We start from the raw sequence: 14,572 nt of genomic DNA on the forward strand, positions 1-14,572 counted from the left end.
CTCTCTCACTCACACTCTCTCTCTCTCTCTCTCTCTCTCTCTCTCTCTCTCTCTCCTCTCACTCACTCTTTCACTCACTCACAGTCTCTCTCTCTCCCTCTCTCTCACTCACTCACTCACTCACTCACTCACACACTCACTCACTCACACACTCTCACTCACTCACACCCACACACACACACTCTCTCACTCACTCACTCACTCACTCACTCACTCACTCACTCACTCACTCACTCACACCCACCCACCCACACACACTCACACATTATCATTCACCCACTCTCACTCACTCATTCACTCTCACTCTCACTCACTCACTCAGTCTCACTCTCTCTCTCACTCTCTCACTCACTCACTCACACACACACACTCTCTCTTTCTCACACATAAAAAACTCACTCATGTACTCACTCACTCACATACTCACACACACACTCTCTCTTTCTCACACACAAAAAACTCACTCATGTACTCACTCATTCACTCACTCACTCACATACACACACACACTCTCTCTCTTTCTCACACAAAAAAAAACTCACTCATGCACTCACTCACTCATTCACTCACACACACACACACACACACACACACACACACACACACACACACACACACACACACACACACACACTGACCTCAGTGCATTGAGGAGGCCCTCCACACTGTTGGATGGTTGCTCTTTCAGCACCTTAATGCAGCCCTTCATCTGCCCAGCACAAAGACAACACACAGCGTTAGAGAAAGGTCAGCAGCCCCACCATCTCCTCAGCCCCCTCCTCCCTGCTGCTGCATTCCATCCAAACACTGACATAAATGAAATACACATGTGGTCCTAAACACAAGAAGAAACTCATCCTGCACACCCTGAAACACACTCACTCTGCAAGACTCAATGTAATGCGTATTCATCCTCGAATGAAACTACATGACCGCTTGTGTGTGTGTGTGTGTGTGTGTGTGTGTGTGTGTGCACGTGTGTGCTTGTGTGCATGTGTATGTAAGCATTTGGGAAGTATGAGTGTGCACATGTTTGCATGCCCATACACAGCACGTTAATATTTGTGACACTTACGTCAATTTTGGAGGTTTTGGCGAAAGCCCCCACAGGGTGGACGTGGTCGTACAGGATAATGACTCCCACCATCACCCTCATACAGAACAGCATGGTGTCTGTGTTTGTGAACCGACAACGATACTCCCTGCAAAAGAGGAGATAGACAGGAAAGTGAGAGGACAAAGTAAGGATTCAGAAATAGAGGAATATGTGGGAAATGAAACAAATGACATTTAAAAGCGATGAGCAGCACAGTGAGAGAATGAGGTGGGGGCACAGAGACGCTATTAACCGAGAAAATCTGCTGCCATTTGAAGCACTTTGCAAATGCCTCTGTAATTTGTAACTGCCTCTGTAAATCGCCATTGGTGTTGAGCTTAACATGAAGCCAACTAGCAAAAAGATTAGCTAAATGGTTAAAACTTGGCATCAAGTTCAGAAGCCGTCTCTTTCTTTATTTGATCATTCCCGTGAGAGCGTCTAAAATACGAGAAGGCCTCTTTTGTCTTCCCATCTAAATGGCTCGTTAATTGGAGTTTAAAGGCTTCTGACCTTCGGAGAAATAGAAAGGCAGGCAGGCAGGCACGCAGGGAGGGAGGGAGGGAGGGGGTTGCATTGAGACAGGAGGAAGAAAAAAGAAAAGATACTGACGGGGTCTCCAGCATGACACGGCAAACACATGCCATGGTGCTCAGACAGTCTGTGGTGTCTTCTATGGGCAAGGTCTTATTCTGCAACGAAATGCAAAGAGGAGACAGATCAGTGCAGAGATAAGCATATGTGTGCTTGCAAGAGATCCGCGTCCAACAGCACTGGTGGAACGGAGGACGTTTTAGCCACCAGAGGGCAGCATAACCCACCGGCACAGGCTGAGCGTTGCTTAGGTCGTTAAAAATGTGTTTGCTGAGAAAAAGTGGTGGCCAAGATGTCCACTAAATTTTGCATGAAAATGAAGATTCACCCCCCCCCCTCCCCACCACCACCAAAATATTTGGTCGATCCAAAGAAAGAGTGTTTTAACTCGATCGTAATACACCCATGAAATGACAGCTGCATTTTTATCCTTGTTACCTCTTTTATCTGCACTTAACTTACATGTTGTAACTGTCAAGAGTCCGGTAAATATAAACGCAATGCCAAATAGCGCCACAGTTTGGCTCCTCATTTTTTATTTTTGTCTCGTTATGACGCACCAAAGTAGAGCCGTTCTCAGTGCTGCTTCGACCGGCGTCCACAAGAACGAACTCTCACCGTAACGAGTTGGTGCAGGTTATATTTTTTATGTTTTACTGTTCATGTATGATCGGTGAACATGGTGCCGTGGAGACCTGGCATTGTGTGGTCGATGTAAGTACAATAGAGTAAAGCAGCAGTGTGGAAATCCCCATCTCGTTGTCTGTGACTCAGAGCTAATCAGCTATCCCGGGGCTCTTGCTAACTAGCCACATGCTGCTAGCTCGCTCCACCTACACCAGCCCAATGTTACAGTGTACGAAAAAAAGTTTTATTTTGTGTTTGTAAGAATGTTTGTTCCGTCCCGTTCGGATGTACGTCAGATCGCGGATGTCCACGGTTCCCCTAAAAGCCGTGTCATGAGACCTTTAGTACAGATACTATAGGTAGAGCAGAATTGGGAAGAGCTGACCACGCACCTCTGAGACGAACTTGGTGGTGGCGTTACTCAGAGTCTTCAGCATTGGAGTCGCCTCAGCGTAGAACAGAGACATCCGGTTGGCCATCTCATTGTTTACCTCGTTTTCGGCTTCCAGCTGTATACCGACCCAACACAACTCAATCATCAGTAAGAAACATGGAAATCATAAATCATTAATTGCAGGCAGTTGCCCAGTAACCATGTAAACAAGAGGGTAAAATGAGAACGCAAGCCTGCTGGGAGAACACGTCATGGATGTAATTAGCATGAAGGGAAAATGAAATATTAATTGTGCCAATCCTCAGAAGAAAGGAATGCTTGAATTTCTATCATTAATAAATAAAAAGAAAATTGAGCATACTACAGTATCAAATGAATGAAATGACATGATATGTCAAATAAAGTGTTCCTGATTCCTGAAAAGGATGAGCCACCTTATGAGTGATATGGACTTACCTGCTGGTTGTTCAACCTATTCCTACTTATGGTCCTCCTGTAATAGCTGAAATCATTCTGGATGGCAGGATTCGTCATCTGCACGAAAATGAGAGGGAAAAAATAATTGAACAATGATTAGAATAGTTATAAGAGGTTATGTAAGGAAAATATTGGCTTGTAGTGGACTTATGGACATAATTCACCATAGCTTGTTGGTTGTATGAAGTTGACGTGCTCACTTTAAGGGCTCAATGTGTAGCCATGGTTACGCAGCGCCATGTTGTTGTTGGGCCGGGTGGGGAATATAAGGAAATAAACGGCACTAGCGTTCGTGTAGTCAAAGAGAGAAGTGTTTCGTCTATGTTTTATCCCAACTTCCACAGTTTCTCGGTTTCGGTGAAGGCTGTCCTGTGCCGCCTCCTTGGGGTGTTGCAATATTTATAATGGAAGTCTCTATGCATTCTCAATAATCCAAGTAAGGAAATCATAGAAAGTTGAATTAGTTCATCTGGACACAACGTTTACTGGGAGAAACGTTTTATCACTAGATCTGTCGCCATCTCACAATGCTGGGACTGCAACTATTCCCCAATCCTCTGTGAATAGTACACATGCCCATTGTTGCTCTAGATAATGCTCACGGTAATTTGCATATGAAACCGATTGTTGGTTTCAGTCGTATTGTAGCGAATTCGGAGGGCAACCACAGGAACCTCCGCAGCCGGGACGCGAACCCGTATTGCCCGCACCGCGGGGGACATCGCTCGGGTCAGACCCGTCAGCCAGCGGCCAACGTGTCTACTTATCTATGCACGTTACACTATTGTTTGTAAGGGTGCGGATACCTGCAGTCAGTTGAGACAGAAGAGGTCACTTTGGGCCCAGACACACCAAACCGATATCGGAGAACTAGCGGCGACGAAGGTCGACTGTTGCGTCGCCTGCGTCTGGGCCAAAAAGTAGCACGTGAACACGCCGTAAAGGCTACAGCCAAACGGCCAACTAGCGTGTACGTTCTGCGCCTTCATGAGAGGAAGTAACCCTTCATACCAGCAGGTGGCGGTAGTCTATTGGTCATTCAAATTTTGAAACCGGAAGACTCAGGACTGCGGATATACAAACCGCAAAGCAGCGTTTGGTTGCCATTTTCCCTCAACTCTTGCTCGCTACAGTTCGTGTCGTTATACAGCTACTTCTCATCGAGAATGTGTCTGCTTAAAAGTTGCAAATGGCAATGGCGTTGTCAGCCCTTGGTCTTTTCGTTGTGGGAAAAGAAAAGAAGAGGCGGAGGCGAAAAAAATAGGAGAAATCACACTAAATGGGTGAAATCAAGGCTGCTACGGCGACAGGCTCAAGGGGTTTTCCCGAACCTGTGTCGAGAGCTGGAGATAAACGAAACCTCCGATTTTAAAAGTTTCGCTCGGCTCTTTCCTGTTCAGTCCCACGTGTTGAAGGAATTTATCAGCCCAATCATCCAAAGGCAAAACAGTAACTACCAGGATTGTACCTCCGTAGGGGAACGTCTGACGATTACACTGCGCTTCTCGGCAACAGGTAGGCAAGCTAAAGGTTTTGCCATATTTAACATTACAACACTTTTCAGTATGCTTTTTAAGGTTTGAAATTTGCTTGAAGTTTGAATGAAATGGTTGATCCTGCTTGAAATTTAGGTTATATAGGATTTTGAAACGTGCTTTTCTTTGATTTGTCACCCTTCTGTAGAATGCTGTCACGAAACATAGTGTTTGTGTGTGTGTGTGTGTGTGTTTGGATTTTTTTTTTTGTGTGGCCTCGACTTCGTCGGTTGCTTGCTTTCGTAACTTCCGTTTCTCGTCTCGTGCACTGATTCGCTGAGCTGAACAGCCAATCCGAGTGATCTCTCTCAACGACGGGCTCTGCTGCCGAATCGGCCGAAAAACTGCCGACAAGGGTCCGACTAGTGCCAACGGTGTGAGACACACCGCAAAAACTAGGGCCACAGACGCTCACCGACGGCCTCGTGTGTCACGGCCATTGGATGAGGGATGAAACGTTTGTCAATAAACGTTGTGTCCAGATGAACTGATTAAATGGGAGATGAAAACTACAAAGTCCCTCAAAGGCTTTCAAACTATTCCCAACCTGTCTTTTCCTCAACGGCCTCCTCACCTTTAGTTCATCGAAGCTGAGTGTAAAATGAAGGATCTCGGCAAACTGTTTGGCCAGGGCCTGCTCCCTCTCCAGGTGCTGCATGGGCGCATATGGCGGGCTCGTCAGAGCCTCCAAAAGGCTGCGCAGGGCATTCTCTGGATGGACACACACACACACACACACACACACACACACACACACACACACACACACACACACACACACACACACACACACACACACACACACGTCAGTGTTTTCAACCAGCCTCCAATCTAAAGACATTATTGTGAATTTCAAAATGTGGTATCAGAAAGGTTTTGACCGTAAGGTGGTGCAGCTCTGGCAGCCATATTCTTATTACTGTTTGTGGCCATGCGGAAGTTGACTATGAGTTTGATACTACTGTACAGACAACAAACATGCAAAATATATGTACTTCATGCACACTGACTTCCATTGCTATCCATTACTAGTACTCAATACAGATTCTGATCAGAGAGCCTGAGCATTGATGCAGTTACTCTGTCAATGGCCCCGCATTCCCTCCATTTAACACGTGCTATAGAGTCCAGCCTGTTTCACATCTGTGCAACCTCGAACAAATCACATGCTGGTGACCCTGGACCACAGTGGGTGTATGTGGTAGTACTGCTACAGCAGCAAAGTCTCTCGAGGACCCAGCCCTTCCTCCGCATTAAAAATGCATCAGGACCTTCTATAAATACAGTGCTGATGTGTTTCATCTAAAGGTCCTGGGTAGATACCCCGCTCGCCACTCTCCCTCCTGCCGTCACCTTCTCCAACCACTGCCTCCCTGAGCTAACATGGAGATAGGGGCTACCAGAACGGACGTCACGCGTCTGCAGTGGTTTGAATGAACCTGCCCATGAATATCAGCATGAGAGAATCAGTGTCATCTTTTAAATAGCATCAATCAGGTTACATTTTATATAGCGCTTTTCTAGCTGCAACAGTCACTCAAAACTTTCTAATTGACCTACGGTACTTTACCATGATTGTTCTTCTCTTATATGTATATTCCTTATACAGTTCTATAGTATATACCTTGTATTCTTATCCCTTCGTTCTATGAAAGCCACTTCTTTGATCAATAGAGCAGGAGATCCTAACTGCATGAGTGCAGGAGAAAAGGGGGCGCTCTACTTTTTTTTTGTTTTTTGTTTTTTTTTTGCTTTCCTCATCATTAATACATAGAGCTCCAAAGTCATTTGATCCTCTTCTCTTTATAAGAGGGTGGTTAGATATTGTCTACAAGAGGTTCGTTCAGAGGGCAAACATAAATCATAGATCACTGATACATTAGCATCAATTATTAGTTGGGGCACATTGTATCACAGTGAGCAGTGAGCTCAGAAGACAAACGGACATCTCGGTGAAAATCGAGGCGTGATGTGGATGGCTGTGCAGAGGCGGTGGCCACACAGCGCATTCCTCTACCCATACTTTGCCTCTCCGCTTCACGACCATGTTCTGCTGTTACCGTAGCAACAGTTGCCTACCTACGAGGTCAGGATGCTGCAGGGATGGCTGAGAGGAGGGGAGCTTCAATGTGTGTGTGTGTGTGTGTGTGTGTGTGTGTGTGTGTGTGTGTGTGGAGAGAGAGAGACAGTGAATGCTTCCTGACAGACTGTGTGTGAATGCACCAAGTCAGCTTTTGTTTAGACACACGACACCGCCCTGTCCTGTAATGTTCCTCATCTCTACCCCACTCATCTCATTCTCCTCTCCGCACACCATCCGTACCTATATAAATCACTCCGGTGTCTGTACTCACCCAGTCGGAGGGAGAACTCGTAGAAGCGTTTCAGCTTGGCCACCAGGGGGCAGACTGCATTCCAAGCTTTTTCTTGAAGGGCTAGGTCACCTGGGTTCTGGATGGCCTGCAGGGGAAAGAGACAGATATCATGTCACACAAAAACAAACTAATGTACAAACTTCTCTGCTCCTCTGCCCTCCATTAATTCAAGGCAGTCTTTCCCTTAGGGTGGTAGAACATTTTCACTTTTAAGCACACATACCTCCTAGTTGACGAATTACAGCCATTTGGGCACAAAACACTATCTGAAAATAATACTTTTAACATGTACAAAGACAAAGGAATAGATCTTGGTATTTTGTTCTTTCTATAAATTTCTTTAATAATATCAAAGTTTTTGGGCTCGTGTTATATTTTAAGTAAAAAAATGTTTTTGGCAATTGACAAAAGTTGAAGTGAAAAGTGACAAAGATAATCTTCGAGTTTGAACATATAGTTTGGCATTTCTACCCTGGCAAATTATAAGTACTATGAGAGCTCTGAGGAAAGCAATGTAGGTTTGCTCTCTAATCCATTTTTGTACACAGATTTTTCTCTTACCTGCACCTTTTAGTTTTGAACTATGGAAAAAAATTACTTTTAATTTTTGGACTATAACATTCTCCAAGCCTCTCTTCTGCAGCTTGCACATTATGATTCCATGCACTTGCAGTAACTGTGAGTGCAGCCAGCATCTCTGTTCATTTTTGAGTGTTTGATGAGTACTATGTTCCGTAATACACAGCGACAGCCGGATGATGTATCGACGTTTGACACTTATTGACAGGTTAATGCACGAGTTGTACTCACTTCTCGTATCTCCTGGCCAGCGCCATTATAGGACTGTAGCTCTGCCAGTATCCCATGAGCCTCCTCCAGCACAGCGCTGACCTGGTTCCATACCGCTGTCTCTGCCTCCGTGGGCTGGGCATCTAGAGGAAGAAAAAGAGAGAGAGAGAGAGAGAGGAAGGAGAGAAAGGGATTCGTAGGTGGAGGTGTGTATGAGAGAGAGAGAGAGAGGGAAAGAGATGAGAGAACATAAAGCATAAAGTGATGCAAAAGAGGCCAGATAAAAACCTGAGATATGCAGCCAGCCTCACCGCCAACTTACACGACAACTATAAAAACAAGGCATTACAACATTTTGTTGTGTACTTTATTGAAGTTAGCTGACTGAAGCTATAATTGTGGTTTAACAGACATACACATCTGAGGTCAAGATCTGGCCCGTACACTGTAGATCAGATTAGGATGAGATTAGTCAGTGAGCGTAGCAGATTAAAAGAGAGGCACGCACCACGCTGTCACACAGTGAAGTTTGACGGAGTTAAGTCACCTGATGATAAGAGCTTGTTTGAGATAGTGAGGTATGATAAGTTATTTTTTACCTGAGGGATTGTTTTAGTAACGTTCTTGTGGAAAATATTTTAAAAATCTAGTGCACTTTCCATTTTGAAATGTGTTTGAACTGATACTAGCTGGATAGTGGCATGGAGCTCATACTGAAGGGATTCATTTATATGCGGTTGATAAGCTATTATCCCACCCATGTAATGAGTTTATCCATGTTTTCACTTTCTATCAACTCTCCAGTTCTGTCAACAGTTTTGGAATTTATTTATTTATTTACATCTTAAATTTTAATTTTATTTATTTACTCCCCCCCCGCCCTTTTCTCCCACAATTGTATCCAGCCAATTACCCCAATTCCGAGTCGCTGCCCCACCCTCTCTGCTGATCTGGAGAGGGCTGCAGACTACCACATGCCTCCTCCGATACATATGGAGTTGCCAGCCGCTTCTTTTCACCTGACAGTGAGGAGTTTCACCAGGGGGACGTAGCGCATGGGAGGATCACACTATTCTCCCCAGTTCCCCCCTCCCCTCGAGCAGGTGCCCCAACCGACCAGAGGAGGCGCTAGTGAAGTGAACAGGACACATACCCACATCCGGCTTCCCACCCGCAGACACGGCCAATTGTGTCTGTAGGGATGCCCGACCAAGCCGGAGGTAACACGGGGATTTGAACCGAAGATCCCCGTGTTGGTAGGCAACGGAATAGACTGCTACACTGCCCGGATGTCCAGTTTTTGGAAAAATTTGATGGTTTATTTGTGAAGTCAGGTAAACAATCAAGCATTGTCCTGGAGGACAACATCAGGCATGGATACACACACACACACACACACACACACACACACTGAACAATACACATACTGTACACTGTACACACACTGTACTCTGCAATACTTTACCTATGCTTTGTATTGTACTTGTGTATGCAGTACAGGGGCATGTGTTTTGGTTTAAAGGATATGAGGGTGCAATTAAGCATCAGTCCTCTTGAGTTATCATGCTTTTTTCCCCCTCTTCCACGTATGTGTGAACATACATGAGAGAGAGAGAGAGGTAAAGTTACCCAGTGTGCCACTAAGCCACTGTGTGAACAGGAGTATATGTAAAGGGCTGAGGCCAGGCAGGCTGTTCCCAGACACACACACACACTCATCCATTCAAGTCAGTGGCACTTGAAACCTTTCCACCCTGAGGTGATGCATCCTTGTAGCTGTGAAATAGTGATCATGGCTTTCCAATCCAGCAACAACACAACTGTAATCATGATTAATGCAGAAAACATTAATATTATAGTGACATCTTTTAACAAACGTGTTCCTGAGACAAGTTATTCCAAGATATTTTCTTCTATTTTGTCATATGATGAAACCGCACTGCACTGCTCCGAGCGTTAAGGGTTTTCCAGGAAACAGAAGCAGGAGTGTATGCCCGGATTTGGTTTGTGAAAGCTTTGTTCAGATTAGTATTTACTCTCTAGCCAAAAAAAAAAAAATCTTTTCGGTTTCTAACTTTGTTTTGAATGTGCCGCTTTATGTTGTTCCAACCAAAGTTTCAGCTGTGTGACAGGGGTGACTATAGTCTCTCAGATGAGCAGGAAAGCTCACAGATGGCTTGGAGCGAGGCTGTGGAAGAGGAGGAGGAGGAGGAGGTCTAAAGCTGTGATGCCTGCGTCTGACCTCTTCCTTCCCCATTCAGTGTGAGTAAATCATAAGCATAATAGATGAAGGAGCAATTCAGCCTTTAGGACAGCCACCAGCTCTTGCCAGGCGTGAGCTCTCCCGCCCCCATTGTAACAACACAATCAGTACAAAGACCAAAACCAGGGGTTAAGGGAAAGGGGGTTGAGGAAGAGAAGCTACGCTATGTCAGTAAAGAGTTTAGGTTAAAAATCAATAACTAAGCAGATGAGGGGGGGATGGAGGTAGTCATATCTACTGGGTCAGAATGACCAACCTCTACCTTTCTCTCACACACACACACACGCATGCATGCACACAGCCAATGCAAAACACACAATTCTGTCCAACATCACAGCTCACACAGGTAAACTTGATGGGAAAGAAGATGGCGAGGTTGGAGGATGACAACACGTTTCCAAGGCATCATCATCCCCAAACAGCAGAGAGTATGTTCATGTGAGTACATCACAAAGGACCGGCATTTTCCTGTGGTTTTACTGGTAACTGGCAGATTCGAAATCGAGATTAAAGTCTAAGTCTTAAGATGTTTTGGAGCCTCTGACAGAAAGAGCCTTTGAAAAGGAGGCGAACCACTTTGAAATGCCAGTCCCCCGAGGAGAAGACAAACAAAACATGGTATAAAAGAAGGTGAGTTGGGAGGGAACGGGGGGGGGGTAAACGAGGACATACAGATGACACAACGTAAAAGCTACGGAGGGTGGAATGAAGAATAGAAAACAAGGGCAAAAAAAGAGAAAAAGGGAGAACTCAAAAATAAAATAAGAAGCGGATGGTCTCACTTTCAAAGTCAAGGAAAACTATTGGGCCATGCTCAAGTTCGGCGCAAGCCAGCACTTTCAGGAGGTTTCCCATGAGCCCCCTGGAATAGAGAGAGGGGAGAAGTCTGTGGGTGATGAGGGGATGGGTGTCGGGGTCGTGTGTATGTGCGTGCATGCTGTACATGTGTGGTTTGGACCTGCGTGGGTGGGTGTGTGGGGGTGAAGGTGCTGGCGGGGTAGGGCATTGGGTACGAGGGGGCTGTTGGAATGGCACGGTCCAAATCAGAGCTCTAGAAAGAGAGATTTGTGTCAACTCCGTAGACGTCCATGGGCCACTTATTTAACAGCAATGGCGGATCATGGGAGCCCTGGATAGTTCCAAACAGTGCGCATAGAATATGTGTCACGTTGGAATATATCTATATCTATATATAAATGTAAAAATCTGAAAATATTGGTTAGTAGTTACCAGAAATCACGGCTAAGCAGTTCATTTAAATGACCCGCCAAGCTTCATTTGGAACTATTCAGCGGCTACATAAACCACGTGACCCTCTCGCGTTCTGACCCCTCATTGACGCAACTCTCTCTTTCTAGGGCTCTGGTCCAAGTATGTTCTGGGTGAAGTTTGCGTGGCAACACGGACACAGACCTTCTTTAATCCCACTCTTGCGTTTGAAAGCTTGCATCAAATCAAGAAAACACCTGAGCAGTATTGCCAACACTTCGATGAAATACAGCAGATGTGATGCAGAAAACACTGCACGGTGGTAATGATGGTGGGAGTGGGAATAGAGTGTCTGAAAATGACAAACCACACCCACAACAACTCTCCCTCGCACCAGCAACAATGCAACAGCCCCCCCTCCAATCCAAACACACGTCCCCCAACCCCAACCTCTCATCAAGCACCCCTGCCTCATGCGCTCGCACCCACATATCTCCCAACACATGCACACGCGCACACATGCACACGTGCAAACCCCAGCCGCTCACTTACTTTCAAAGTCCAGGAAAAAATGTGGACAGTTCTCTAAATCCTTGCCAAGGACCTTAATGAGGTTCCCCATGGCTGGCAACCTGGATTGGAGGAAACAACAAAATACATACAGCACACAGATCTTGGCAACATCCACATGGAGGACACAGCAGGCCACAATGAGGATTGTATTTATTTATCTATTTACCTATTTATTACCCATCTGCACCATTCTTACTGCCTCCTACTCTTTTCCCTCTCCATCCTTTCATCTCGTGCAGGTCCAGAACTGAATCTGACGTTCCGCACACAAAGGAACGACTCTGACCCCGGTTTGCATTCGATCGACAATGTGTGTCATATTTGATTAGAAGGACTGTAAATCACTTGGCACATTTTTTCAGGTGTTGCTGTAGAGCTGAATAGCGATTTAAATCCATTTATATTAGTATAGTAAGCAATTAAGCTTGCTGTTTATGAGGTACTCTCTCCTAATGCTCCTTGTCCATAGGACCTTTTATGACAGAGCAAAGGCAAGGTCTGCTGGGTACCCAAAGGCTAGGATGGTAATACCGTAAGGAAGCAGCTATGCGAGCTTCATCAGATAGGCGGCGGGAGAGGCATGCATAAAGTGTGTAGGACAAAATTCCCTGCTGCTCATATGTATACCGTGCAAACATAAGTGCTACAGCAAACTGGGTTGGCCAGATAAAGAGATATGAGTCAGATGGCCGTGATGATGTCAAATGAAAAGTAAGGGCCGAAGGTGCTTTGTAGGTGTAAAAATATGCTGAAATCACATGATTTTGCATGGAAGGTGTGATGGGAAAAGCTCTCTCTCCAATGCAAATCCATCTCGGTTGTTGGAGCATTAGAGGCCGCCTTTCCTCATCTTCTCCCCACTGCGATCACAGAGCTAAGCTAACCTCAAGAGCACAGCAAAGTTTCACTTCCTTTGCTGTACCCTTCACATTTATGCGCTACCCTAGCACACAGTGGAGGGCTATCAGTTTCCCTGTGAGAGGAATTTATGGCTAGCATTAGCATGTTTACGAGATGCCACTGTCTTGCAAAACCCCCCGCTGTTTCGCTGTTACTCAGCAAGAATGGGTGTTGCAATGCAGCACTGAAGTCCAGGTGGAGAGGGGGAAAGGAGTTGCAGCGTTGATTCATTTCCTGAAACAGCGAGTTGATTTTTTTTATCCTCACTTTTGTTTCACTTTCAGATGAACCTTCTATACTGTGTGCACGGTCTCGCTACACACCATCAGTTTTGTCTTGTTGAGATAAAGCAGTGGTTTTGTGAGAAGCGCAGAATGCCGCATGCTGAGTCATTGCTCAGCGAAGTGCACATAGTTTTAAATGGCATAAAAACATTCAGTGTCTCCTCTTGACTTTTACACCACCTGGCCCAAGACGGGGGCTGCAGTAATGCCGTGAATAACATATTCATATCTCCAGCATGACAAGGTGATTGCAGGCAAAGTCATGCTGAGATTCTCGCGGAAGTCCGAGATATAGCATTTCAGAGAGGCTTCTGACATCCAAATAGGGGTGTGTGTGTGTGTGTGTGTGTATTCGAGGGAGCCACACATAAGCTACACACACACACACAACCTGGGTATGGAGCAGCATGCGGTCCATCCTGAGAGCAGTGCTTAGCTAATGGTTGCCAGGATACTGTCGGCCTGGTAATATTGTCTGCTTCCTCTCAACAGAGAGGGAAAAACATCCAGCATCAGTATGTTACACGCAGGCAAGCACACTTTCAAACACACACATTGGCAGGGCGCCTTGAACAAGTACCATATGACAAACTGGAATAGCAATCAATCAATCAGTGAAGTCACCACAGAATAGCAGTTTTGTGATTTGATTCGCATTTAGACGTGACTCGCCAAACAAAACAAACAGCAAACCAAGAGACTAAGAATCAGTTCCTCTGACCACATTCACCTCTTTGTTGAAGTCCACACGCCAGTAGCTCGTCCTGCCCCGTTTCCTACTGAGTGTCTTCGCCTCCTTCCCTTATCTTTTGCTCTCGGTTTCTCGGTTTCCCTCTTCCTCACCTCCTCTGCTTCGTGTAAATGTAACCTCCCGGTGCCAGTGAGCAAATCCTGGGTTAGCCCAGTTCAGTGCAGCGACTGGAGTCCCAAGGCAGCACTGGTTGTCACTCTCTTCCCTCCTTGATGTGAACTTCTGCTTGCTCGCTCTCTTGCACTCTGTCTCTCTCTCTCTCTCTGTAAGTCCGTATTTTTCTGTCTCTGCCCACTTCTCTCCTCACATTTCTTCTTCATGCATCTAATAAAAGGCATGCTATTTCCTCAATTGAGTCTCTGTGGTGGATACGGCCTTTATTTTTTTAATCATCGTTCATCTGTTGGTCAGAAGAAGGGGGCACCATCGGAAAGTAATTTCGGTCCATAACTTGAACCAAATGCATGTCAGTTACATTTTCTGCCTCCTTCACTGGCTCTGTTGTCCTTATGTATGTTTGGTAGACAACCGACAAAACTTCTCTCTTTCCAGTGATTTCTTTTTTCTAACTGGCTCCATCTCTTTTCAGCGTCAGCATGGGTTCCTCAAAAAACATCCCCGCCAGGCCCCCCATCTCCGCCTCACTTCTCTATTTCACCACTCAACGGCACTTTCCCAGCTCCTCTGGTCACGTCAGAGTACATC

General features: G+C 45.6%; 1 protein-coding gene across 2 annotated transcripts in view; it reads right to left on the reverse strand.

Moving 5' to 3' along the window:
• Positions 1-14,058, reverse strand: part of fam49al (family with sequence similarity 49 member A, like) — a 15,071-nt gene extending 1,013 nt beyond the window's left edge. Inside the window, exons 1-10 of one of the 2 annotated variants that reach the window (XM_056298440.1) lie at positions 13,847-14,058; positions 11,912-11,991; positions 7,909-8,030; positions 7,078-7,183; positions 5,298-5,434; positions 3,168-3,245; positions 2,710-2,826; positions 1,709-1,788; positions 1,076-1,202; positions 639-709 (exon numbers count right to left, since the gene is read on the reverse strand). In XM_056298440.1, coding sequence (XP_056154415.1) covers positions 639-709; positions 1,076-1,202; positions 1,709-1,788; positions 2,710-2,826; positions 3,168-3,245; positions 5,298-5,434; positions 7,078-7,183; positions 7,909-8,030; positions 11,912-11,981 — 908 coding nt within the window. In that variant the 5' untranslated portion in view covers positions 11,982-11,991; positions 13,847-14,058. Of the gene's footprint in view, positions 1-638; positions 710-1,075; positions 1,203-1,708; positions 1,789-2,709; positions 2,827-3,167; positions 3,246-5,297; positions 5,435-7,077; positions 7,184-7,908; positions 8,031-10,932; positions 11,013-11,911; positions 11,992-13,846 lie in introns of those variants that run through there. The other variant, XM_056298439.1, reaches the window with a different exon arrangement.
• Positions 14,059-14,572: the final 514 nt, after the last annotated feature.

Source organism: Lampris incognitus, chromosome 18, assembly GCF_029633865.1.
Source record: "Lampris incognitus isolate fLamInc1 chromosome 18, fLamInc1.hap2, whole genome shotgun sequence".
Lineage (NCBI taxonomy): Eukaryota > Metazoa > Chordata > Actinopteri > Lampriformes > Lampridae > Lampris > Lampris incognitus.